The sequence below is a fragment of the Cebidichthys violaceus genome, unplaced genomic scaffold, assembly GCF_023349555.1.
Source record: "Cebidichthys violaceus isolate CVI_PGR_0920_01 unplaced genomic scaffold, fCebVio1.0.p SCAF_4, whole genome shotgun sequence".
Taxonomy (NCBI): Eukaryota; Metazoa; Chordata; class Actinopteri; order Perciformes; family Stichaeidae; genus Cebidichthys; species Cebidichthys violaceus.
This window is the reverse complement of record NW_027176594.1, coordinates 3,511,060-3,538,353: the sequence shown is the minus strand read 5'-3', so window position 1 is coordinate 3,538,353 and position 27,294 is coordinate 3,511,060. Positions and strand designations below refer to the sequence as shown.

The 27,294-nt window shown below is 40.3% G+C and overlaps 1 protein-coding gene across 3 annotated transcripts in view; it reads left to right on the top strand.

The window, feature by feature from the left end:
* tll1 (tolloid-like 1) overlaps positions 1-27,294 on the top strand; it is a 46,920-nt gene that overhangs the window by 9,362 nt on the left and 10,264 nt on the right. For 2 of the 3 annotated variants that reach the window (XM_068727425.1, XM_068727426.1), the window contains exons 2-17: positions 7,339-7,461; positions 7,663-7,743; positions 8,901-9,074; positions 9,176-9,293; positions 10,974-11,152; positions 11,731-11,836; positions 12,389-12,513; positions 13,949-14,064; positions 14,297-14,399; positions 17,936-18,052; positions 18,275-18,420; positions 18,937-19,132; positions 19,244-19,369; positions 20,502-20,662; positions 20,749-20,929; positions 26,221-26,346. In XM_068727425.1, coding sequence (XP_068583526.1) covers positions 7,339-7,461; positions 7,663-7,743; positions 8,901-9,074; positions 9,176-9,293; positions 10,974-11,152; positions 11,731-11,836; positions 12,389-12,513; positions 13,949-14,064; positions 14,297-14,399; positions 17,936-18,052; positions 18,275-18,420; positions 18,937-19,132; positions 19,244-19,369; positions 20,502-20,662; positions 20,749-20,929; positions 26,221-26,346 — 2,178 coding nt within the window. Of the gene's footprint in view, positions 1-7,338; positions 7,462-7,662; positions 7,744-8,900; positions 9,075-9,175; positions 9,294-10,973; positions 11,153-11,730; positions 11,837-12,388; positions 12,514-13,948; positions 14,065-14,296; positions 14,400-17,935; positions 18,053-18,274; positions 18,421-18,936; positions 19,133-19,243; positions 19,370-20,501; positions 20,663-20,748; positions 20,930-21,636; positions 21,760-26,220; positions 26,347-27,294 lie in introns of all 3 variants that reach the window. The other variant, XM_068727428.1, reaches the window with a different exon arrangement.

Below are 27,294 nucleotides of genomic sequence, written 5' to 3'. Positions count from 1 at the left end.
GCTACAAAGCTCCGTAAAGCTGATCAAGATGCAGATTTGGGTGATAACTCTCTGAGGTTCATCTCGACAATGGACCCTTTCCACATTGCTTTTTTAACAAACACTTTCTTGAATATTAGCCAGCTGTGTCTGATTTCATGCCTTAACTTGATTTAGTTGTTGTAATCTGTTTTACAAAACTCATTACTTAGCAATTAAACTGAAATCAATGTTACATCACATCTCAAAGAAATTAGTCCTCCAATGAGTGAAGCTTACATACAGAGCGGGACTATCCACCATCCTCACGAAAAACAACATGCTCTCTGTTATATATATATATCTTTCAATTGATCTTTGCTCATGTAAAAGCCTGTGGTCTGCCGGCTCCCTGGGTGCAAACCCAGGACACCCTGATGGTTTAACCGAGCCATGATCGCGTCCCGTCACAATGTCTGGCCAAACCCATGACCTGCTGGAGAGGAATCTCAGTGTCACAGTAATGTGATTAGGAGGTTACACCATGCTCTCTGTGTGTGTGTGTGTGTGTGTGTGTGTGTGTGTGTGTGTCATATTATATTATGTTATTTTTTCTCATACCGAACATGTCTTTGCTTGTTTTCAGCTTCACTTTATGTGGAGTGCTCTTTAAGTGTGTGCTCTTCTGAAGTCGCAGATGTTCATTTTACTGAAAATAAATACAGCTACAGTACATTGTAACAAACACTTTCTTTTTTTTTTTTTAGAATAATTTTGCACCTTTATTTAGATTTTTACTCAAGTTATTTTAATTCTACTGTGACTTCAGGATTATATTTTGGTGCGCTCTCCGCCGCAATGCTTTTGGTCTTGTGTACTTTCAACAGCATACAGTTGCATTGATGGTTAGTTTTAAAAAATAAAAATAGTTACAGTAGACAGTATACTGACAGTGTTTCCCTGTTAATTGGATTTGTCAATGATCAGTCTGGGCTTTATTTCCGGGTTGTTTCATATGTCCTGTTGTTCGCCTCACTGCTCTGCCATCTTTTTTATCTTAATGCGTAAAGAAAGTTTGCCTATCCTGAACTGTAAGACATATACACAAGGGATGGGTTAGGATATGCAAATTGTCGAAATAATTAAAAAAATGGAATAGTTTATGCGACTATTTGTCTTAATGATCAAATCGTTACCAGTGATTAACGAATAGTATTTTTGCTTGAAATACCCATCCCCAATAGACACACACACACACACACACACACACACACACACACACACACACACACACACACACACACACTGTGCTGGAGGTAAACACAGTGATGTGTTGGTGTAGAGGTGTGTGATTGGCTCTTTGTCAGCGCCTGGGACTGTGTTTAAACCAGCAAAAACATATAGAGTGTGTGTGTGTGTGTGTGTGTGTGTGTGTGTGTGTCTGTATGTGTGTGTCAGGGTTGAACTGACGTTACATATTTAATATCCTTAACTCTGCAGATGCACATTGGACATATGTTAACGATAATTGGTGGTCAATCTCGCATCTTAGCTTGCCTGAGTTGCTGGCAAATCGAAAAATTTGTAATGAAATAACTACATTTTCTACTTCAGTCCTACGTGATCACACACACACAGAGACACACAGAGACACACACAAACACTACGCTAATTTCTTCATGATAATTTCATTTTATGTCACAGAGGTCAAGATTATCTGGTTGTAGCTCTCTTTCTGTCTCTCTCTCTCTTATAACATACATACTTGCAGGAGGGTGGGGATTTGAACTTTTTATACTTGGCCTGAGCTTCTACATTTTTCAGTTTTTTTCACTAAAAAGCACATTTCTGACTGATGACATTACATACTCCAGTTCAGCATCTCATCACATTGCAACACCGTACATGTATGGCGAAACAAGTGGCACATTGTTATTCCATTTTAAATACTCACAAAACTATAATTTAATCCGGCTCGGTTGGTGCAGTAATAATGTACACATTGGACGATTCCACATTTCAAGATTTAGGTCCAATGCCAACGTTCAATGCAGATGCAGGAAGTAGTGTGCCCGATATGTAGAGAGGCGGAAAGTAAGGGTGTGTAGGGTTGGGTTAGTGGATCTGACTATCATGCAAGACACCGTTGTCTCTCCTTAACCCTAACCATGTCTTAAAGACAGTTTAGTATTTTCCATGCATAGGTTTGAAAATAACTTGAACTTGAAACTTGAAAAAGTTTTGCAGAATCGTAAAGTCATGTTTCGGTCCGATGTTAGGGTTGTGTTATCCATTTCTCTTTACTGTCTCTTTCTAATCTCCATACATTTCAAACAATTTTACCAAAGCATGACAATCCTGCAATCAAAACAAAGACAAATTTAGTGTCATGCACATAGTGAAGATAAACAAACGTGAATGAAGGTAGAGTCTGATATTTGGTTTACAGAGGAAGTAATTGTTTAAGTGACGTCCTCAGTAGTCAGTCAGGTCAATGAATGAGTTTTAGCAGGTGTCAGGTGAGCCAATGACTGAGCTTAGACAGGCAGTCAATTATTTTGTCACTTAATCTAGGAAATTTTGTCCAACCAAAGGTTCAAAATAACTTTAAACATTAATTGGTTGTCAGAATAGTTGCCAATTAACTTTCTGTTGAATGCCAATCAATCAATGAATAGTTTCAGCTCCACTCAACAAGTGTAAGGAATGAGTCATTAGCAGTGTACTTGATTTGACCCTATTTTGACAAAAATGCCCATACATACATGCTACAGGAAAGGGTTGTGAAGTTTAGGGGAGTATAATTGTAATGGCTGACACAGCTGGGTAGTATGTTGTATTTTTTCAGGTGTTGTACAGTTTTGGGGCACTTTCGTAACCTTGTTACACTTTCAACACAACGGGTTAATGTGGATTAGCAGCTTGCACAACAATTACTTTTAGAGAAAATCCTCAAACAGGGCCGAGATAATCTCTTTTTAATATCACAGTACGTTCACAGTCAGTTATATACAGTATAATAATATCACACATGCACATGTGCACGCACACATCTTAGGCCCCCGACAGTGTGACCTTATATGCTTAATGAGGAGCTTAGCGAGATGTGTGCATGTGTGTGTGTGTGTGTTTGTGTTAGATACACAGCAGTGAGTACAGCATGAGTGCATAACTCAGCAGTGCATCATTATTTACTGCATTGTACTGTAGTGTCTGTAGAATGTCAAAGATAAATCTCTTAACGACACTCATTAAATTGGCAATATCTGAATGGAAACAATATATTCTTCAGCAGTGGAATCTGGTGCCAGGCTTATGAATATAGTTTGAGACAAAACCATCAATCTTTATTGTCCAGATGTTAAAAAAACAACAAATTAAACAGCTGGTATTGTCTCCAAGATTGTCTTTTTTTTTTTTTTTTTACAAAAATAAAACCTTTTTGTCATCAGAATAGTGAAAAGGTGCTATAATAACAAAGGTCACAAAGTGCCTTACATCAACATCAGTGCAGAATAAAAAAAAAAGCACAGCACATATAGGAGTGACTTGATATCTACGGCCAGTTAAGATCATAGCTGCTGTATTTTGTACAAGCTGAAAATTTGTCATGGCAGTTTTACCAAGGCAAGTATTTGACTAAGCGTATGCCGTCACAGCTTCACACAGAGCCACTATTGTGACATTTCTTAGCAGGCTGTGGAGTAAACTTGCAGAAAGCCGACATCAGTCCTGTGTGCCTGAGAAGTTGATCGATACAAACCGATCTGCTCGCTCTCCAAGCAGCCACCATGGTGTGAGCTGCTGGATGCATGTGAGGGAAGTCTGCCTCTCAGTTTGTGTTTGGTGCATTATTCCTGTGTGTGTGTGTGTGTGTGTGTGTGTGTGTGTGTGTGTGTGTGTGTGTGTGTGTGTGTGCGCGTGTGTGTGTTTGCTGCAGTGCCCCTGCTGAAGGGCGAACAGTAAGGCCCTGGTCAGCATGATGTAGGTCTCCTGGGATGTCCTGGGGTTTTTGGATCAATACTTTTCCTCCTGCATCTCCCTGCCTCACTGTCCTCACCCCTCCTCACCCACTGGCTTGACTTTGGGCTATTTATGGTATCTCTATGGATTAACAAGACCCCAACAATCAATGGGCCAAACTTACTATCACTGTACCCTCCCTCCTCTTCTCGCTTTGTATCTCCTGCTTGTGTCAGCTCCTTTTCTCCTGGAAAACTTTTAGTCCTTGTAGTTTCTCTTGTTTTCCCTGAAATACCCGAAACCATTAGGTGTGTACTGTCACAAACACGCTGTCCCACAAATAGAAGCAAATGCCAGGGGAATATCATTTCAAATGCAGGTGCCATGTGATACTATCTTAAATGAGAATTCACACGGATGATGATCCTTTGCTGGTGATGTGCGAGTTTCTTTAGGTGTTGACACCACTTTGGCATAGTTTGCAGTAGACGGGAGTGTCAGTAGAAATTGTGTTGCCCACAATGCAATTTGTACAGCGCCTGTTCAGACCACATCTTAGCACCAGGAATGGTGTAATTGTGTTATTTTTGTGGCTTTATATGGCAGAGTCACACCAACATCAAGCTCTACAGAGTCAAATAAACCTCTTTTATAGATGTTGAGTTTGACCGCTTTACTTTTCAACCAGTGTCTCACTAAATGCAGCCTTTTTTGTTAAAAACATGCACAAGGAAAATACATTTTATTGTACTACAAAGTTTGTTAGATCTGCACATTTCATTGTTGTATAAATACATGTTTTCCAGCTGTAGCCACATTACAAAGCACTATAGATACAGTATAATTAATTGAGACCAAAACACTTGTTTTGAATCAGCTGAATTATAGAGTGACAGAAAATGAATCAGCAACTATTGATGTCATCAATTAATATTCAAGTAATTTTTCAAAAATGACTTGAACAAATGCCAAACATTTCAAGGTTCCAGCATCTCAGATATGAAGATTTGATGCTTTTAATTGTCTGTTGTGATAGTAAACTGAATATTTAGAGTAAGATTAAGCGTTAGAGTAAGTTATACTTAGTATTGTCTCCATGAGAGATACATGATATATCATAATAAATACATATAATACAGGAGATACTTCACAGCAGCTCTATCCTGTAGACCAGACGTTATCCTCATATTCAGCTAACCAACATATCATATACCAGCAATCAACAGCTCACACTCCCAGTCTGTATCTGATATGATTTGTAAACCATCTGTGGTCATTGTGGTTTGCTCCTCTCTTCAACAATAGCTCGGAGTCGAGCACAATGGCACCCTGACCCCCCATTTCCTTTAGTGGCAATCCTAATTAGCTAAGTGACAAGCTTCTCCCATGCCATTGTTAATGTATTAGTGTCTTGAATCCCTGTGGAGGGCAGTAACTCCGCTCAGCTAATCATTTTGCGATGGTTATCATTCAGTTGCTCATTGTTGAAGGCTGATAGATGTTTTGGGGATATGGAAGGAGAAGGAGAGAAGAACGAAATACTCTGGTTGTAGTGAGCCACAAAAGGATGAGGTAGGATGGGAATTGAAGCAGGAGCAATGGGAAGGCTTTTGTGATTTTAGGATTGAGACATTTAAAAAAATCTATCTATCTATCTATCTATCTATCTATCTATCTATCTATCTATCTATCTATCTATCTATCTATCTATCTATTTGTCTATCCGTCTGTCTATCCGTCCATCCATCCAAATAGTTGTTTTCCAGGGTATCTTCCAAAGTTACAATTTAATTTTTTTTTTTTCTTCAGTTTTTACACAGACAGCATTGCCTTGCTGAGTTGCAATGCAGTGTTAGTATCAAAAAGAGGGAATATCTACTAGAAAAGGCTGACATGTGTTGCCCAAGGCTAAGGCAATAAGAGGCCGATTAGGGCAGGTCCGGATTTTAAAAAATCGCTGCATTAATTACCTTTGCAGCTAGCCGGCTTATCGTTACTCATAGCTCTTCTACTCTCACTTGTTTTAAGTCACTTCATTCCCCACGTTTTATTTCAGCCTAACATTGTTGAAACAGAGCAGCTAATTCTAGTAGCAGGACAAACGAGGTAAGGGAGTACAGAGTGTTTGAATGCTGCCTCTCTGCTCTCGCACACACACAGTTTGCAAAAGCCCCGCCCTCGGTGAAACAGAGAAGAGGAGAGAATGGAAACTAGCGCGGCAGTAAATGACAGCACAATGCATGTAAGACTCTCTCTCACCGGGCTGAAATAAAACGAGCGCACATAAATTAGTAAATAAAATTCTAAACACAACTTTATAGGTATGTGATTGTAGTATCAGGTGTGCAATTGGAGTGAGTGAAACTGTGATGACACTGCTGGTCTGAGCGGGTCAAACTGTTAGCCTTGCACAAAACACACAGGGCATCATTCTGAAAAAGACCCTTGTTAAATGGATCCAATTTTGTTTGGGTCCAGTGATTTTAATACCCACATTTGGAACAAAAGTGGTCAATGTGCCCTACTTATTTGCCAAATTATTTTAAGCCCTTGTAGAGTTTTTGTCATTGCTTCCATTTCTGACTCAAACCATGGTAGTAGGAATGACCTCTAATGTCTTTTTTAAGAATGGCCTGTCCACACTCGCACAGTAAAACTCACACACCTGGGAGCTGCAATAGTACGACCACAGTCTGATTTGTTGACCACTGAGTAGCTCCACTGTTGTGAGTGTTTGGGGCTTAAAGGCCGTGTTCGAGCACACCTGAGTCATGGTAATAAAGGAGGAGCAAGTGCTGCTCTTTCACTTTACACACTTATCCTCAATTTGTCACTTCCTCTTTGTCAAGCTCCAATTCCCAGTTTGCTTTTTCTACTTTTTCTCAGGATTTTATTAATAGTTAACAAACCACACACAAAAAACAAAACAAACCAGACACATTGTCAGTGGTAATTTTCTCTTATGTTGCAGCACCACAGCCCTCGAATTTTGATTGTTATTATTATTTACAAATGAGCACATGCTTCTTAGATTTTTTTCAGTCTAAAACAAATATAAATGATGTTCATTATTAAATGAAACATTCTGACATATCAAAAGCAAACGATGTAGAAAGATGGGCTGGCAGCAGCAACAAGTGCGTGAGAGAGACGCAGCCGCCACACACTGTTCACACAGGCAGTTCGGACGGGGAGTAAGTTAACTCTACTGGGGATGGCTCACTCTGGACACACGAAGAAGAAAGATAATGCCGGCACGTTTACTCCATGCCAGAAAAACGTTTTGATCCTACATGGATCTTTGACAAATATTACATTTTTGCTTTTAATATTGTTCACTTCCAGGGATATTGATAATATGTCCGTGATTCTGCTGTTGATTGTGATTGTTACAGGTGTTTTTCTCTTAACTTCCAGCTGCATTCTGGGGCGACATCGCTTTAGACGAAGAGGACCTGCGCATGTTCCAGATTGACCGGACGATAGACCTCACACAGCACACACACATGCACACACACTCTCGGCAGGGGCACACGTCTGGTAAGTGGACTCAACATGTCACTCTCACTCAGTAATCATCATTTAATGATCTCTCTCATGTTTCCTCTGAAACTCTCTCTCTCCTTACCCATCGTCTGCAGAGTAAAGCAGCGTCAATAGGAAGGAAGTAGACAGGGGCCACCTGATATCAGCATTTATTGTGCATTGTTCGTGTTTTGATTCTTGGCTCTTGTGTGTCAGGTGGCCTGGAGGAACATGCAGTTTCTAAGAAGAGCGGATCTTTATATCTACTGCTTGATAGAATACGCAGGTTTGGCTTCGGTAAGGACCCTAAACTTTACTTCTCACTCTAATGATGGAGGTTTTTCATGTTTTTGCCAAGAAAATACAAATTCTATATCCTTTACCTTACTGCTGCCTAGATCTTCTGGTTTCCATTTATTTCCATACAGTATAAAAGCCAACTTTTCCGCAAAGGCTTGGAGCTTTGATTCGACTTCTAAAAACCAGCTGTCTGAAACATTTTGAACACACTACGACTTAGATTTTCAAGTTAATAAACTGTTCACAATGTCAAGCAAGTTTAAGATATCTTCAAGTTAATTTTTTATGTCAAAGTGAAATAAATGGAACTAAATGAAGGTCCTTGCTTGGATCAGTACTGAACAGAAAGTGGTTTTCTCAGCCTTCAGCTGCAATTAAAGATGGAGGACAGATTCATATTTAGGAATATATCAATACAATAAAAAATAATAATGGGAGGCCAAGCTAAAAAAACATTTGCTGAACAAAATAGCAGCTTTCTAATTTAGCTACCAGGTTTGTTGCAAAGTTTAATTGATCTACAGTTATTATAACAATTTTCACATTCTAGCCAGTAGGTCCTTTTTGTAATTTTGGCTCATTATAACAAGCGAGGAACATCCAAAAATATCAGCTTCAACTTTTCCCCTCAAGAATCCTACACAAAGTAAAGCACCATGCTTCATTCTCCACTTTAATGTGAATACAGTTTATATCATGCAAACCGCTGGTCCTTTTAGACTTCTTTCAATGAAGAATGTCCTTTTCACTGTTTTGACTCAGATCTTTTTGTGATGAGAAAGATGGGAACCTCTGAAGCACAATCACTTGCAAAGAGCAAGTTGATGCACAATAAGATCCAGAAATACAGAATGTTTCAGTTACCTTTTTTAGCACAACTCAACTCATTCAGTAAACATGATCAACTTCTTAAAATTAGATGTTTAATAAAACAGTATATTGCACAGCCAGAGCTATCTGACTTTTATTACCCTCTGATCTAAGAACAAACTCTGAAAGGTCACATATAAATAGAAATAGTGAGATCCAATAATCTCACAGCACATTTAATAACTGATATTCATAATAATAGACCAGTAATGTATTCAGTTTGAACACACATAACAAGCACTTGTGGTAAAGGTAGATTTAACCGTTGTTTCTTGCTCGGTTAGACTATCTCCCCAAGAACTCCAGCAAGGGAGCTGCCAATCCCAAGAGCCAAACTGGGAAAGGTGGGAAGACTGGGAACGTTGTGAAGAGCCGTATTCGTCGAGCGGCCACATCCCGAGCTGAGAGGATATGGCCTGGAGGTGTCATTCCCTACGTCATAGGAGGAAACTTCACTGGTAAGCAACTCTACTGGACCGATGCCCGTACAGTTCACCAGTACATTACACACCGACGTGTGATTGTGTAAAAAGTAGGATGTGAAATGCGTGTGTTTCAGGTAGTCAGAGGGCCATGTTCAAGCAGGCCATGCGTCACTGGGAGAAACAGACGTGCGTAACTTTCATTGAGAAGACAGATGAGGAAAGCTACATCGTGTTCACCTACAGACCCTGCGGGTGAGTAGGCTGAAGCTCCGTGTGTGGTTGTGTATGAGTGTGTACCTAGAGTTCAGTAGTGACCTTGTCACAGCGAGAGACGATGTGGTCACTCAACAATGGCTCCACTTTCCTTCCTGTCCTGCCGCTGTTTCCCCATCCCACCAATCACGCAGCTCCCTCTACGTTTTTGTGTGTTTGTGCAGTTTTTTTTTGTTCGCACACTGCAGAAGTGCATTGTTCTGTTGAGTGGCAGCACGGTGGGGTCATAGTGTGTTTGTACAGAGTGTCTCGGTTTGTTTGCAGATAGTGTTAGTATGACATGTAGGATATCAATATGATACATTCATAAATCGATTAGTTGACTGAAAGGGAATGAACCAACAGCAATTGGAATAATTGAATAACTAGAGTCATTTGTCAAGCAAAAGATTCCAGCATATTAAATATAAAAAAATGCTTTTTTATCATTTGTTATTGTGAATTAAATACTTTTAGGTTTTGACTTTTGGTTGTACAAAAGAACCAATTTGAAAACATGTCATGTAATGTCAAGTTGTGTTATGGTTGAATAATTTTGTATCAAATGTCTTTTTGCATTCAGCAGCATTCAGACATATTTAGTATCTTTGGAAACCTTGATATCTTGACTATAAGTTAACAAGGCTGGTAGCAAACCTCTGTGCTGTTTTGGTATTTTAGCATCGATATGGAAACTCAGTTGTTGTATTGTATCGCCTCTAGTATGATACTTCTGTGGACTGATCAATAATTGTAAGGCAAGGAGGAGTCTGCAGTAATCTGCATGCTTTGCCCTCAAAATAATATTGAATGCCCGCTGAAGATCTTGAACAATCAAAGTGTTGCACTGTTATAGTGCATGTTTTGTCTGAACAAAGAAACAGTGCAGATTCTACTGTGTTTACAGTATCTTAATATTTCTTGTTTGGTCCAGCACAGTTACCCAAGACACAAATTCTAAAGAAGTCCATTTCAAATATATCAGATTTTTAAATGTCATTTAGATGTGTGAAATATCTGCATGTTAACAGATGATGCCAGTTTTTCTCCTGCTCTGTGATTGGCTGGCTGGATCAGAGATTAGACACTTTAATCTGATGTATAAATACCCTGCAGCTTGGATGTGTGACAGAAACAGACAGAGACAGAGAGTAATGCATTCAAAAAATATTTTTTTATAACACAACCACAGTAAATTTGGTGCACCTGTTTTGGGCGACGTGCTGGTACTGGAGCTGCAAATGCTCAAAGAAAAGACTCTATATCTACTCCAGTGACTCCTGATCCTTACCCTGCAATCAGCTCTTTGGATAACTTTAATCAGATTTGTTAGCCTGGCACGGATGTCTCGGCTAACCAGAAAAAAAGATGTGTGTATGCTTTTTGTATGTGTGTGTGTATTTGTTCTGTAAGCAGCGATATGTCAAGTCTTACAGCTTATTCACATTTGGTTATGAAAGTGCAGCGTTATCGCACCACTGTATGTAAATAAATCGCTTTCCTTCTGGCCGACGTAGTACGGGGCAGGAAATCCTGAAAAGACTGTGTGTGTGCGTGTGCGTGTGTGTGTGTGTGTGTGTGTGTATTCATACAGCACTGCTGATGCTTTTTTTCAACTGCCAAATGTGTAGTAAATATCCTCTGCCTGTCTCCCATCAACTTCTTACTGATTCTTACTAGGTGTTGTTCCTACGTGGGTCGTCGAGGCAACGGGCCCCAGGCTATCTCCATAGGCAAGAACTGCGACAAGTTCGGCATCGTTGTGCACGAACTGGGCCACGTCATCGGCTTCTGGCACGAGCACACGCGGCCTGACCGTGACGATCATGTGACCATCATCCGCGACAACATCCAACCAGGTGAGACTAAGGACCCACGATGCACCTGGGTCTCTTGTTAGAGTCATTCAGGGTTGTTTCTAGCTGCAGACAAGTGAGGACGTTTAGGGACAACGTGTATATGTGTGTGTGTGTGTGTGTGTGTGTGTGTGTGTGTGTGTGTGTGTGTGTGTGTGTATTTTTAAATTCACACTAGTGTTGGACCCTGTGTGAGTGTGAATGAGGCTTTTAATGACTGTGAAGTCATCTCAACCCCCAGACACTTTTTCCTCCCACACACTCCTCTGCACCACAACACAGTCTGACAGGTGTTAAATCAAATTACGCTGCAGTGAATCAGACCTGACACAAGTTTTTGTTTAACATACCAGAGCTCTACACTACTCTGCTCTGTGGGACTACAAGTATTTTGATAAATGCCCGAATCAATGCAGACGTAATCATTTAAATGATGCTTTGTGTGTTCAGGGTTGTGTAAAGAATATATTTGTGTATTCTTTTATTGTTGCACTCAATTTTGTTGATCAAACTAAAACCTTCTACCGCTGTTGTCCTTGCGTGTGTGCATATGTGTGTGTATTTGTATTTGCGGTTCCCAGGCCAGGAGTATAACTTCCTCAAGATGGAGCCAGGGGAGGTCAACTCTCTCGGGGAGCCATATGATTTTGATAGCATCATGCACTACGCCAGGAACACCTTCTCACGGTAACCGGCGGCGCAATCTCATCCCTTGAGTTGTGTTAAATTTACAAAAGAGATTTTTCCCAAGTTTAAAGTAAGTTACATTTTTTAAACAGTGAGGTTTTGAATGTTTCTCTATGTAGATGTTGTTTAGTGTTGTGTAGTGTAAGTGAACAGTGCGATATGTGAAAAATGAATATAGAAAGACTGCCACTCTTCCTTTTCCTGGGCACAGAGTGAATTGCAACCTACAAACAATAAAACATTAACTGTGTTTCTCATCATCATTGCTGAGCTTGTGATCAACATGCTACAACCTGTAACAAACTAAAGGAATTTTAGGTGGTTTTGGTGGTCGACAGAATACTTAACAGAATGTGTTATTACGTATAAACCACATAATATAATAGTATTTGTACTGTAAATGGAATACAGGAGCAGGGGGGTTAAGATCTGCTCTTTGGACATAAGTGATATAGTTTTGAGGATACGTGAGGCAGTGTGTTTACATCTTTTATTTGATTTCCTTGAAATCAGAACATAATATGTGCTAATCCTCTCTTCTCCTTCCTGAAGAGGGATGTTCCTCGACACCATCCTTCCATCCAGAGATGAAAATGGGGTCCGGCCAGCTATTGGCCAGCGAACCAGGCTCAGTAAAGGAGACATTGCACAGGCAAGGAAGCTGTATAGATGTCCAGGTACTGATATATTTACTATGAGACCACAGTGTGTTTGTGTGTGTGTCATTCTAGCCAGGAAACAAAACAAAACATGACCTCTGTTTATCTGCTCGCATCTTTGGCGATGTCCCCTCCGTTCTCCAAGGCACAGAGGTGAAGTTGAGTAATTTGTTTTTCCATGTGACGCTTCCCTCTCTGTTTTGGGGTCTCACACACTCTTCCCATCAGTTCTTGCGCACAACTGTGTTGTTTGGGACGTCCCTCTGGTCACTGTTGCACGGTTCTTACATGATCTCGATCTGCTCTCAAGCCGAGCTGTTGCGCACAACGTAATGTCGCAACGGTTGATGATTGCAAATGCTGCCATCCCTTTTTGGCCCACACACACAGCCCCAGGACAGGTTCACGCTTTAGGTCACACACAATGTACCGTATCTGAGACAAACAGATGAAATAATATTTGTTTCCATTGTTATAATTGAAGTTACCAATGTCTCTGTTTCATAGTGTTTTTGTATTTGTATTTATTTATTTAGACTAATTTTGTTCTGGTAAAATCCAATTCATCTGACAACATGCAAGTATAGCAGTTATTTTATTCAGTAATGTTAATAACTCCACATATATTACAGGATATATGTTGTTCTACTAAATTCATTTTGATACTGGGGCGAGAACAAGACTGTATTTGCGTGTCCCAGCTGGAAATAGATACAACTTCAACCTTATAAGGTCATAAGTGATACCATATTCACTGACAGATGAACAGAGCCCCAGGGCATTGTGGGGGAAAACAGCATGCATGATGGGATAGGAGGGGCACATTTGGCTAACCTCCTTTTGAGAGGGAGCGACGGCATTAAACTCAGAATGAAGGAGGAAGAGAGCAATATTGTCTTGATCATTTTCCCTGAATTCCCATCCAGCTGTAATATTTCTCTTTTCTTGAATTCAAAGTCTGTCAGTCTTGTTCACTTACAGTAAATGACTCTGTCTAATTCTGCTAAATTGTGATCAGGCTTAATGACTGTGGTCGGACCCCACATGTATACAAAAACAAACATACTGCAGACTCCAACATGTCAAACCGAAACAAGCCAAACATGAAACACGAGTTTGTTTGGGACGGTAATTTTATTTCCTTTACTGTTTTCCCAATCCGAAATACACATCTAACTGTTTCCATATGGACAGATCAGATATTATAGAATGAGGCTGTTGTTTTTATTTTGTTAATTGGCAGTAAAAGATTGAGAATAATAATAGATATGAGAGTCATGTGTTCTTAAGCAATGTACTAACCATAAGTATTGGTACACAGCTGAAAGGATTACTCATAACAGCAGGACTCACCACAAAAATGTAACTCCATCTGTGTGTGTGTGTGTGTGTCTGTGTCTGTGTGTGTGTGTGTATGTGTGTCTGTGCATGTTTGTGTGTGTGTGTGTTGCAGCGTGCGGAGAGACGCTCCAAGAGTCAACGGGCAACTTCTCGTCTCCTGGTTACCCCAATGGATACCCTTCGTACACACACTGTGTCTGGAGAATATCTGTTACACCCGGAGAAAAGGTGCACACACACACACACACACACACACACACACACACACACACACACTCTCAGTAGCACCCTGCAGTGCAGTGAATGTGCATGCACTAACAATAAGAGACTGCTGACAGAATGTATATTAATGATATCCTCAGAATAAAGGAACACTTCCTCTCTTCCGCCTCTCGTCTGGTCTCCAAGGTTCAAGCGTTTGTATCAAATATGTTCTAAATATTTACTTTTGTTCCTCTAGATTGTTCTTAACTTCACCACCATGGATCTGTATAAAAGCAGTCTGTGTTGGTACGACTACATCGAGGTTCGGGATGGATACTGGAGGAAAGCGCCACTGCTCGGTAAGATCAAGGGACAGTCAGCCAGAGGAGCACTGGTTATCTTTTAATAAACTGGCTTTTCTTATTCGCTTAGTCTTTCATTAGCTTTTTAATTCTGCTGAAATCCCCTCACATGATTAATGCTGTGACTGTAAAGCCACGTTCAGACTGACAATAGCACTATATAAAAATATGTGTATGTGTTGTCATCATGTTTTTCTTTTTTGAGATTTCCTTTTTATTTAGAAAAGTTAATATTGCAGTGTACAACATTTTTTCAATATTTTGACATTTTCCAGTTTTTTATATACATAAATATAGGCAGATAAAGAGGTATTTAAAAGTCCTCAGTATAAATTTCAGTCCTCAATCTTCTCTTCCAGGAGAATATATCCACGTATACTCTTCCTTATATACCGGTTTACACTCATCTACACATACATTCACATCTATATTCACCCGCATATCCACATGTATACAACCTACTGTACATACAAAGTGTACAGCCTACATACAAGAAAAGTGTCATGATCCGAAACATACCACATCTTTTGTCAAACATGGTGGAGGCTGTGTTATGGCATGGGCATGTATGGAACTGGGTCACTGGTGTTTATCGTTGATGCCACAGCTGATAGAAGCAGCAGGATGAGTTTTGAGGTGTTTAAACTATCTGCTCAGATTCAGCCAAATGCTGCAAAACTGATTGGGCAGCGCTTCACAGTGCAAATGGATAATGACCCAAAACATACTGTGAAAACAACCCAAGAGCTTCTCAAGGCAAAGAAATGGAATATTCTTCAATGGCCAAGTCAGTCACCTGATCTTAACTCAATTAAGCGTGTTTGTCATTTACTTAAAATAAAACTGAAGGCAGAAAGCCCTACAAACAGGCAGCAACTGAAGGAGGCTGCAGTAAAAGGCCTGGCAAAGCATCTCAAGGGAGGATACTCAGCGTTTGGTGATGACTATGGATGCAAGACTTCAGGCAATTATTGACTGCAAAGGATTTTCCTCCAAGTATCAAAAATGATCATTATATTCACAATTATGTTAGTTTGTCCAATTACTTCTGACCTCTGAAAATGTGGGGGACTGTGTAAACATGCCTGTAATTCCTAAACAGTTAATGTGATACTTTTGTTATATCCATTGAATTAAAGCTAAAAGTCTACACTTCCAGCACATATTGACTGCTTCATTTCAAATTCATTGCGGCCATGTAAAGAGGCAAAATTAGAAAACAGTCCAAATACTTATGGCCCTGACTGTACCTATGTGTACTTCTACTTCAATGTAAGCAATTTGTTGTGGTTAACTTTCAGACATACAGTTGTGGTCAAAAGTTTACATACACTTGTAAAGAACATAATGTCATGGCTCTCTTGAGTTTCCAGTTATTTCTACAACTCTGATTTTTCTCTGATAGAGTGATTGGAACAGATACTTCTTTCTCACAAAAAAAATTCATGAAGTTTGGTTCTTTCATGACTTTATTATGGGTTAACAGAAAAAGTGATCAAATCTGCTGGGTCAAAAATATACATACAGCAGTGCTAATATTTGGTTACATGTCCCTTGGCCATTTTCACTTCAATTAGGCGCTTTTGGTAGCCATCCACAAGCTTCTGGCAAGCTTCTCGTTGAATCTTTGACCACTCCTCTTGACAGAATTGGTGCAGTTCAGTTAAATTTGAAGGCTTTCTGACATGGACTTGTTTCTTCAGCATTGTCCACATGTTCTCAATGGGATTTAAATCAGGACTTTGGGAAGGCCATTCTAAAACCCTAATTCTAGCCTGATTTAGCCATTCCATTACCACTTTTGATGTGTGTTTGGGGTCATTGTCCTGTTGGAACACCCAACTGCGCCCAAGACCCAACCTTCGGGCTGATGATTTTAGGTTATCTTGAAGAATTTGAAGGTAATCCTCCTTCTTCATTATCCCATTTACTCTCTGTAAAGCACCAGTTCCATTGGCAGCAAAACAGCCCCACAGCATAATACTACCACCACCGTGCTTGACGGTAGGCATGGTGTTCTTGGGGTTAAAGGCCTCACCTTTTCTCCTCCAAACATATTGCTGGGCATTGTGGCCAAACAGCTACATTTTTGTTTCGTCTGACCACAGAACTTTCCTCCAGAAGGTCTTATCTTTGTCCATGTGATCAGCAGCAAACTTCAGTCGAGCCTTAAGGTGCCGCTTTTGGAGCAAGGGCTTCCTTCTTGCACGGCAGCCTCTCAGTCCATGGAGATGCAAAACACGCTTGACTGTGGACACTGACACCTGTGTTCCAGCAGCTTCTAATTCTTGGCAGATCTGCTTTTTGGTGGTTCTCGGTTGACTCTTCACCCTCCTGACCAATTTTCTCTCAGCATGGTGATAGCTTGCGTTTTCTTCCTGATCGTGGCAGTGACAAAACAGTGCCATGCACTTTATACTTACAAACAATTGTTTGCACTGTTGCTCTTGGGACCTGCAGCTGCTTTGAAATGGCTCCAAGTGACTTTCCTGACTTGTTCAAGTCAATGATTCGCTTTTTCAGATCCATGCTGAGCTCCTTTGACTTTCCCATTGTAGCGTTTGTGGGCGTTTGTATCCAATGAGCCCTATTTAAATGGCCTCAGAGAAGTCACCAGCTGTAGTCACTCATAATCACTCACAAGAAGTTAAGAGGCCATGCTATGAAGCTCATTTCATTGACACAACTTTCTAAGTCACCAAAATTGCTAATTCATGTTGCTGTATGTATATTTTTGACCCAGCAGATTTTGTCACTTTTTCTGTTAACCCATAATAAAGTCATGAAAGAACCAAACTTCATGAATGTTTTTTGTGACAAAGAAGTATCTGTTCCAATCACTCTATCAGAGAAAAATCAGAGTTGTAGAAATAACTGGAAACTCAAGAGAGCCATGACATTATGTTCTTTACAAGTGTATGTAAACTTTTGACCACAACTGTATGTCGATCCCACAGTGTACTATTACCATCAAGTAGAGGAAAGAAACGTTAGTAGAGTCATGAATTAGTTTTTTTGGATCCTCACAGAATAAGTCAACTTTTACATTATAAATATTTCCTGAATGATTCCATACCAACCCTCCATTGTAGGCAGTACTGGATTTAGCCACGTTCTAGTGATTTATGATTTATTTGCCGCCAAAAGGGCCTGAAGCAGCTTTGTGTCCCTCCTCTGTTTCAAAAACAAAACATGGCCCAGATAAAGAGTCCACGTTTAGGGGTATTTGAGTCTTGAATACTGTGCTTAATGGTTTGTGAATGCCATTCCAATATAAACTCAGTTTGAGACTCCCAAAATATATGAGAATGATTTGCCTCCTTTGAGCCACATATCTCCAGCACATCAAAGTCCTATTCTTGTGTTTTTCCTGGTGTGGGGTCTTAAACTATCTTATAATATTTTTCTCTTCTCTCCAATTCATGGAGCTTCACATCACATTTCCAAGGCGATATTTCATCAACAATCAGTGGAAAGCAGAAGTTATGATTGTTACTTTATTGTTTGTTTTTATGTGTGTGTGTTTTTAACAGGCAGGTTTTGTGGAGATAAAGTTCCTGAAGTCTTGATCTCCACTGACAGCAGGATGTGGATTGAGTTTCGCAGCAGCAGCAACTGGGTGGGAAAAGGCTTCGCTGCCATTTATGAAGGTAACTCTTCTACCTTAGAAACATGTGTGTTCACATAAATAATTACGTATAAATACACAGATTTTAAACCCACTCCACATGATGAGGTTTCAAATTTAAAAAATGACTGACTTTTGTTTGCCTTATTCATACTTACACGTGTTCAGGGGTTGTTGGTCTGTGCACTTAATGTTAATTTGTCCAGTTTATCTCTCTTTCTGTCCATCTGTCTCTCCTGTGCAGCGATCTGTGGAGGGGAAATCACCAAGGACTCAGGACAGATTCAGTCCCCCAACTACCCTGATGACTACAGACCATCCAAAGAGTGTGTGTGGAGGATCACTGTGTCTGAGGGGTACAACGTCGGGCTCAGCTTCCAGGCCTTCGAGGTGAGTCACACCGTGCGCGTGTGTGTAATCATCTTTGTGTGCGTGTTTCTCTCTCTCTCTTCCTCCCCCTCCGTGTGTGTGTGTTTGTGTGTGTGTGTGTGTGTGTGTGTGTGTGTGCTCAGGAATGTCTGGGTCAGATTTCACGCTCGTATAACTGCGAGGAAGTTAATAATGTTAGTAGTGCATGTGTTGTGTGTGAGTGTAAAGAGCCACAGAGCCGTAAAGTGCCGTAAAAATGTCAGTGTGCTAAAGGACTCAATCTGACCCAAACCTCACTTCACTCTTGTAAGGTCAAAGTTCACCGTTACACAGGAGCAAAGATCAACCTCATTTAAATTCGTTCCAGACATTTTTCTTGAATGAAAACTACGCACATAAGACCGAGCTTTTAAGAAGATGACATTTTCCTTTTTAGGTTTTGTGAGATATTTGATGGTGACAGGATGGATGTTGATATTCACAGCAGTGTCGTGTATCTCACTCTGTGTGTGTGAACCTGCATGGATGTTGATGCAGATTGAGAGGCACGACAGCTGCGCTTACGACTACCTGGAGGTTCGAGACGGCCCCCTGGAGACGAGCCCTCTGATTGGTCGATTTTGCGGCTATGACAAACCTGAGGACGTGCGCTCCACCTCACACACACTGTGGATGAAGTTCGTCTCAGACGGGACGGTTAACAAGGCCGGCTTTGCTGCTAACTTCTTCAAAGGTGTGTGTGTGTGCGCGAAGGTTGATTGTGTTTTCCTCACATGGCATTTCAGCCAGAGCATTCCTTATGTGTGTGAAAATAAATGTGCGTTGACATGTGTGTGGTTTTCAGAGGAGGATGAGTGTGCCAAGCCAGACAATGGAGGATGTGAACAGAGGTGTGTAAACACTCTCGGCAGTTTCAAGTGTGCCTGTGATCCGGGCTACGAACTAGCTCCTGACAAGAAGAGCTGTGAAGGTAACTATATGTTTGTGTGTGTGTGTGTGTGTGTGTGTGTGTGTGTGTGTGTGTGTGTGTGTGTGTGAGAGATGCTAAATTCATGTTTGTATGTGCATTCCTTTGTATGCTGCTGTGTGTTTCTACAGTCTCACAAAAAAAAACATCCGAACCACCTCCATCAACAGGAAAAAACATCTTCCTGACACAAAGCCTCATTCCTCGCTGCTCCAACGCCACAAATGCTGTGAAGGTCTTTTATTCCCACAAAATAGATTGACTACCCGTAATGACCCACATACTGAAACAACTGAACAAACCACTTCTGAGGCAGAGAGAAAAAGCTATGCTGGTGAAATATCCAAATTGTGGTTTTGCTGTATTTCTTTGGAGAGCAGTAGTTACTTTGGCAGTGATTTAATGTGTGGAAAAAAATCATGTCGATTAGAAAGTGTATTTAAAATAAATCAATAATATATATTAAACATCTGTAGGCTGTATTATTCCAAATTTAAGAACAACAGCAATAAATATGGTCAGGAGAATTAATGGGCATAGCAAGAATTGAGTTGTGGTCTGAGGAAAATGCTGTTGTGAACTGTACAGTTATTATAGTTTTAGGTCACGAGACCTACTTAAAATGAGCAAACATCAGTAGTAATGACTTTCCATACACATTTACACTTTTCCTCTGAGCTGAATCTGGTGGCATCATCAGTTAAGCAGAGTCTTCATCCTTAACTGCTTTACATCAGAAATAAAACCCTTCTGGGACTAAAATAAATGCAGTATACAAGAGTGCAAAGCCTCCTCATTCAATAAAACCAACCACTCAAACTCAAAATGATAGCTCTGTAACTTTACAGCTGGTGCAGCCTGGAACACAATAATTCACAACTTTAAACAGCAGTGCATTTGAAATCTAAATTGTCAAAGAACAACTGACTTAGCATTGAGTCACCACAGCTTGCTAATGTCTGATGCAGTTTGGCATGGTCACGGGAATCCCACTGCCACCATAATGTAAAACAGCTCAAAACTTCTTCTTTTTCTATGCATTTCTGTCCTTGTGGCTTGTGAAACATGTAAACACATATATAATTTCCTAGGCGTGTGTGTTCATGCCTAAATTATTGTTTGCGTGTGTGTACAGCGGCATGCGGCGGTCTCCTCTCTAAGTTGAACGGGACCATCAGCACTCCCGGTTGGCCGAAAGAGTATCCGCCCAACAAGAACTGTGTGTGGCAGGTGGTCGCTCCGACTCAGTACCGCATCTCCATGCAGTTTGAGGCCTTCGAGCTGGAGGGAAATGAGGTGAGCGTGTGTGTCGTCTGTTAATAACAGTGAGATGCTAAGCATAGTAGTAAACTTGTTACAAGAGCCTTATTTGTGTTGTTTAGGTGTGTAAATACGACTTTGTGGAGGTGCGCAGCGGCCTTTCATCCGACTCTAAGCTGCATGGTAAATACTGCGGCACTGAGGTCCCTGAGGTCATCACTTCTCAGTATAACAACATGAGGATTGAGTTTAAATCCGACAACACAGTCTCCAAGAAAGGCTTCAAGGCTCACTTCTTCTCAGGTAGGATACATGTGTTAAACCTGTGTGTGTGTGTGTGTGTGTGTGTGTGTGTGTGTGTCAGGGGTGGGCATAGCAGTGTATTTTGTTTCGAACATACAGATGAAGAAGTGAAATATGGTGTAGGAGCAGGTTGAGAAGCTTTCCATGTCCCTTGTATGAAGCTTGAAAAATAATCCACCAGCACATGTTCTGCATTTCTCCACTCATCTGATATCAGTGAAGGGCAGAAATTTCTATGGGTTGATATTCATTTATAATTTAATCAGCTACTGATGACGCATCGGGTGGTGTCTCATTTCCTAGGTAGACTTCAACCCCTACCCCTTGTGGCTTTGTTCTTTAAGATTAGAAAAAAAATCATTGTCATGGTAAAATATCAAAAACAATTAAAGCTAACTGATGGTGAAAGATGGAATCAGGGCCCCCCCCCCACTACCTCCATACCTTTACTTTTTATTGTGCTACATCAACGCCACACACATTTCTTCCATTCCTGATTCCTGATCGGCCTACCTCCATTGCGTGTTCATTTGTGTGTGTGTCTGCTTTTTTAGTTTGTGTGGAATCATCCATATGTCATGCGTTACACCCTCTCTGTTCCTCTGTCTGTCTTCATGTGTCTGTCTGTCATGCTGTGTCTCCTGAGCCTCCGCCAGCTCTCAGCCCTCCTGCACACATCACCCTGCGCTCTGCCCTCTCTCCCTCAGACAGGCTGGCTCTGTGTCAAGAGCGTATGATTGTGTTTGAGTCATGCCAGGACATTAGGCGCAGCCGCTCTCCCACCCGTGGCCATTTCAACAACAAGCTGGCAACCTCATCAAAGGTCAGAGGTAACATGACCTCACAATCGGAATCTCTGATTGGCTCTGGTCTCTCGTGTGATGAGGGAATGGATGGATCCCGTCTTAATGGCAGGGATCATCGTTTGAATCCATTCTCCTCCAGAGGGAAACATGTGCTTTGTCCCAATTTGATATTAGTAAAACACAACACAATATTAACATTTATCCACTTTAGCATTCCATGCAAGCTGCCATTAAAATAAGTAAAATTGTTATTGGAGCTTTGTTTTACTCAAAAATGTAGTCTTATTTTATTTGACTTTGCAAGTGTGAGATATATAGGTGTGTCTATATTTTTATTTTTATACTGGTTAGACATAGATATTTTCAAACTGCAGCTGCAATTGCCAGTCGCAAATCATTACATCTTTATTGTCTGATGTGTTCCAGAAATGTCACAACTGCCCACTATTTATTTATATTTCAATTTCAATTTAGTTTTAATTTGTTGGAGATGTGAGAAGGTCTTTCTTTTCTGTTGAGCATTGCATCATAGGACATCATCATCATCAGTACCACACTCAAAAAAATAAATATTCAGTGAATATAAAAAGTATGCATGTCTTAGTTTTGTTGCTTTCCAAGCATGAACACACTACATACTGCAAAGAGTTTGGACGTAGTATTGAATTGGGACAGAGCTATGATTCCCCAGTAAAAACAAAACAAATATCCCCTACTCGCTGGGATAAATTTGTTGGATTTTAATTCTATTTACCAATTTTAGGAAGTTCTCCTGAAATAAAATCTCTTTTCATTCTCTCTCATTTAAGATAACTTAAAACAGAAATGGCGAAACTGATCCAAAAAAGCCTCCTCCTCCTCTGTCAGGGGAAGTAAAGCTGTCATTTGGATGAGCTCATCAAAATGAAACTACCTCCAGAACACCTGGAAGTTAAAGTCCTCAGTGGAGAGTTGCTTCAAAGGGAAATTACTTACTCATCGATCGATAATGTGTGTGTGTGTGTGTGTGTGTGTGTGTGTGTGTGTGTGTGTGTGTTAAAAGTTGCTGCGTGAGTCTCTTTGCTATTGTCAGAAGCTTTTGGTTGGCAAAGATCCAGCGGCTTTCGGGAGGTCCCTCCGACCTACCACACACTACTAATCCATGTGAGTGTGCACGTGTGGTGAGTGTGCACGTGTGTGTGTGTGTGTGTGTGTGTGTGTGTGTGTGTGCATGTGGACATTGTGTGCTTAACCTGAAGAAAGCCACAATGCACACTGTGTAACATCAACCGCAAAGCTTCTTAGCCCGCGTTAGGGTGAGACTGAGCCCACAATAGCGCCGTAATACCACATCAGACACAGACAAACACACAGACACACCGGGAGAGGAGGATTTAGTGGTTTCATTAAAAACAGATCTAGTTTGATTCGCAAGGTCTTGAGTTGAGGTGAGACGCGGCGTCTGTGTCTAATCTCACATCTCTTTATAGGAATCACTCCCAGTCACAAACACGCTCTGCTCTGTTTCCCACACTCACATGCTCTGTCTTCATGCGCAGTCATCTGTAGATCCCCACCTCTCTGTCTCTGACACCATCACTGTTGTCAACGTGGCAGCCCCACACAGAGCAAGTCTTCCCTGCTCCTTCCACCTCCACCCTGTGAGCTTCCAGTGTTTAGCTCCATTAAAATGGGCTTTGTCATCACCCAGTCACAGTGAGGAGAGGTTGTGTGTTTAGAGGAAGCCACAAATTAGAGAACGAGGGAGAGAAAACCCCTCAGTTGTGTTCATTGTTTTTGTCTTAACGCTTTGACCTCTTAAACAGCGGCATTCCAGTCAGTATAAACTCAAGCTGTTTTTTGACGAGAACTAAATCTCCAAAGATGCCAAATATGAATTTTGAGGAAATGATGCAGCCAATTGAAAATTAAGTCTTTAGGTTTGAATATTTCATTCACGGTAAAACATATAGCTTCAATGAAGAGGAATGCGAAGCTAATCCAGAATATGTATGATACTGTTAGACAGTGTTGACTATTATTTTAACAAGCTTAAAGCTACTTAAGGTGATACAAAGGGGGAAAACTGTTTGTCAAAGGAATGATTTGACATTTTGCATGTTCACTTTCTTGCCAAGAAATGGATGAGAAGATCAATACCACTGTTAAGTATGCAGCTCCAGTAAGCAGTTGGTTAGCTTAGCTTAGCACGACTGAAATGGGGAACCTGGCTCTGTCCAAAAAGTAACAAAATCCATGAAAGAGCACTTCTAAAGCTCATTAATAAATCCTTTGTAATGGCTGTACAAAAACCAAAGCAGGCATATCAACTTCCCGTTGTGACCACAAGCAGCAGAGTTTAAATGCTAAGCTAAGCTAAGCAGCTGTTGGCTGTATCTTCATATCAAGCGAGTAGACATTAGATAGATCTTCTCATCTAAATCTGCAAAAAGAAAATTAGGCATCAAGTTATTCTTTTTAAGGTATTTTTAATTGTATCTTTTTTTTTAACTATTTTAATTTAAATCCTAAAACAGCTCCTTTGCCTTGCTGTACCAACATCACTGTATCGCCATCATAGAAATGCGAGCCATGCCAACTAAGGTATTAATTAGCACAAAAAAAATGAATGATAATAATAACTGTAATAGTTGATTTCATGTAACACAACCATTTAATATACAGCAGCAAGGTGTTATTTTACTCTCAAGAAAATCTGTTATCCTTGTTTGTATGCAAATGTATGGAGAAAAATGCTTCAAAATCAAATCAGTTTATTCATGGGGGGAATTTGTGGTCTACATTTAGGTGTCACCATTTAGGGCTCACCCTACCATGTACAGTATTGGTGAACATATAAACCACAGAGAAGAAGGTCTCTTATATATATATATATATATATATATATATATATATATATATATATATATATATATATATATATATATTATCTTTCCAAAATAACAACGTGAAGCTCACAACATCCAAACGTGATGACAGAAGATCTCGTCACATTTTTACAGTTTCCCCTCAGTTGGCTGAGTGAACACATGATTTAACGATGGTTGTCTGGCCCAAAGAGAGCACAGCTGATCTAAAAAAAACAGCTGTTACTGTCAGAGGCGTTTCAGAGACAAGGCCTGACCACAAAGCAACCATAACCATGAAGCCCAAGAGCAACACAAAGACAGTTTTACAGGCCAACAAAACCAGACACACACACACACTAAATAACTTAACCATTTATAGTTGTCTGCTTTTGCTTTAACTTTAACTTCTGTTGATAGTTTCTTTCATTACACCTTCATTTCTCTGAACCTTTCCTTTGATAATCTTTAGATTTAGTAATTCTTTCAAAATGATTCTTCTCTAAACAATATTTAAAGCTGTCATGGCTCCACAGTACTTAATTCACACATTGCTAAGCTCCTGTCCCCCTCAGTTAGCATATCAACTTCAGCATCAACTTAACTAAAGCTCTGGCTGGGTCGCTTTAAAACAAGATGTATATAATAAATATGTATTTGATGACTACGTGCATGATGATGCCCCGGATAAAGAGTCAGCATCCTCACAACCTGTAGAAGATAGAGGTGCAGCATTGTTCTTATGTTGCAAGCATCATTGAGATTTATTATGTTTTATTGTTTCTTGTAAAACGTATATTTCACGTTTACAAGAGAAAAGCCGGTGAGGATTTGGATTAGCCAATGACTTTGGCAAAAGTAACGCTATGTTACGTAATGGAGTGTAAACTTCCCAAAATCCAATTATGTGCAGGACAGAGCCGCTAACGCTCTGATATACAGTCGTAGTATCCAGGACCAGTTTTTACAAAATGGGTCATATTAAACAGTGGTTGTGTCAGTACTTCTTACAGTACAGTACATAAGCCCACAACATGATGGAGATAACTAATGAAATGGAAACAACGCTCAATTACTACTGTATGTAGTAAGCTAGTCAAGTGGGCATGCTAATGTTCGCAGCTTATTTTAGAGCAGATAAGCACAAAGTTTAACTCATTCGTTACACTTTTGCTCTCATGCTTTTGGTTCAAGTGAAAAAATCCAAAACTTAAACACTTAAACAGTAAAGCTGTTTTGGGAACGAATTGTTCATTGACCATTTCCCTTGGCTTTAACTCTTTACAGGTGAATTATGAACAGTATCTTGCACTGCAGTGTGATCATGGGTGATCATGTTTGCCTACCAGTATTGCTGGATATAAATGTTCATGTTTCACTTGTTTGTCACTTTCTCTTATAAGTACTGAACCTTTTTGAACTCTTGTTTGAGTTCCGTCTAGTCTTCTCTTTATATCACTGTTTGTTCCTCCACATGTCCTGTCCTACTGTACTGCTTTTCCTTTTCAAAAACCCCTCTTCCCCTTCCTTAACCTCTCATCCTTTCACTCCTCTCCCCTGCTTGACCTCTTGCTTCCCTCCACTGCGTCTTTTTTGCTGTTCCCACATGAATGATGTGTTGCATGTGTATCTCTCACAGACAAAGATGAATGCAGTAAGGACAACGGCGGCTGCCAGCACGAGTGCATCAACACAGTGGGCTCTTACGTTTGTCAGTGTCGCCATGGCTTTGTGCTGCATGAGAACAAACATGACTGTAAGGAAGGTGGGTTTCACGTTCATTCACATCAGCACACACACTGGCACAAAAGCATCGGAGTGCATATGCACACGCTGCCACATTCACACAAGCATGTGCTCATTCACAAGAGCAGTCAACGTCTTTACCCACATCAGAGTCCACATGACAACAGACTGGTCGTTTCCATTTGAGGACAGTGTTTTCTTTACATACGTCTCCACAGTTAGTGCCTGCAAGCAGAGCGGTAGACGTCGGCATGTGTCACATTAGGTTACAAAGGTGAAGACTAGTGACATGACTTTGACTTGAGGCTTTTGAGACTTGACTGACTTGAAACTTGAAAACATTCAAGTCTCAAGCTTTGACCTGATACAATCCTGAAACAACAACAAAAAAGGTAATATCAGACAGGCTTAGCAACATGCCTTGTATAAAGGAATTACTATATAATAATTATATACATGGTTAGTTGTGTGAATTGAAATGACATGGTCGGCTATTTCCAGGTTTTAAGAAAAATGTTCAAATGCTGTGACATTTTCATGCTCAGCATTAGGTTTTTTGATTGATTCATTAATTTGTTTATGAAGACTTGTGACTTGCTCTAATAGTATAATAGAGTCTTGACTTGCACTTGTCTTTAACAACGTGAAACTTTATTGAACTTGAGACTTGTCTTGGACTTGGACCTGGAAACGTTTAAAAACAGCAACAGGAAGCTATTGCTACGTGGGATGCGTACACAAACTATTTGAATGCCAGACTGCAATATGACCCATAACTGCGCATATTTGCTGGTAACAAAAAATACACAAGAGATTGAAAATGTGACGTGACAGGTTTCTGGGTAGTGTCAAATGAAAGACTTGAGTTGTATATTGACTAGCTGGTTGCTACTCAGTATAGCTCTGCCCAGTGAGACTGGACTTGGACTTGCACTAAAGCACTTGAGACTCACTCTTAAAGACTCAA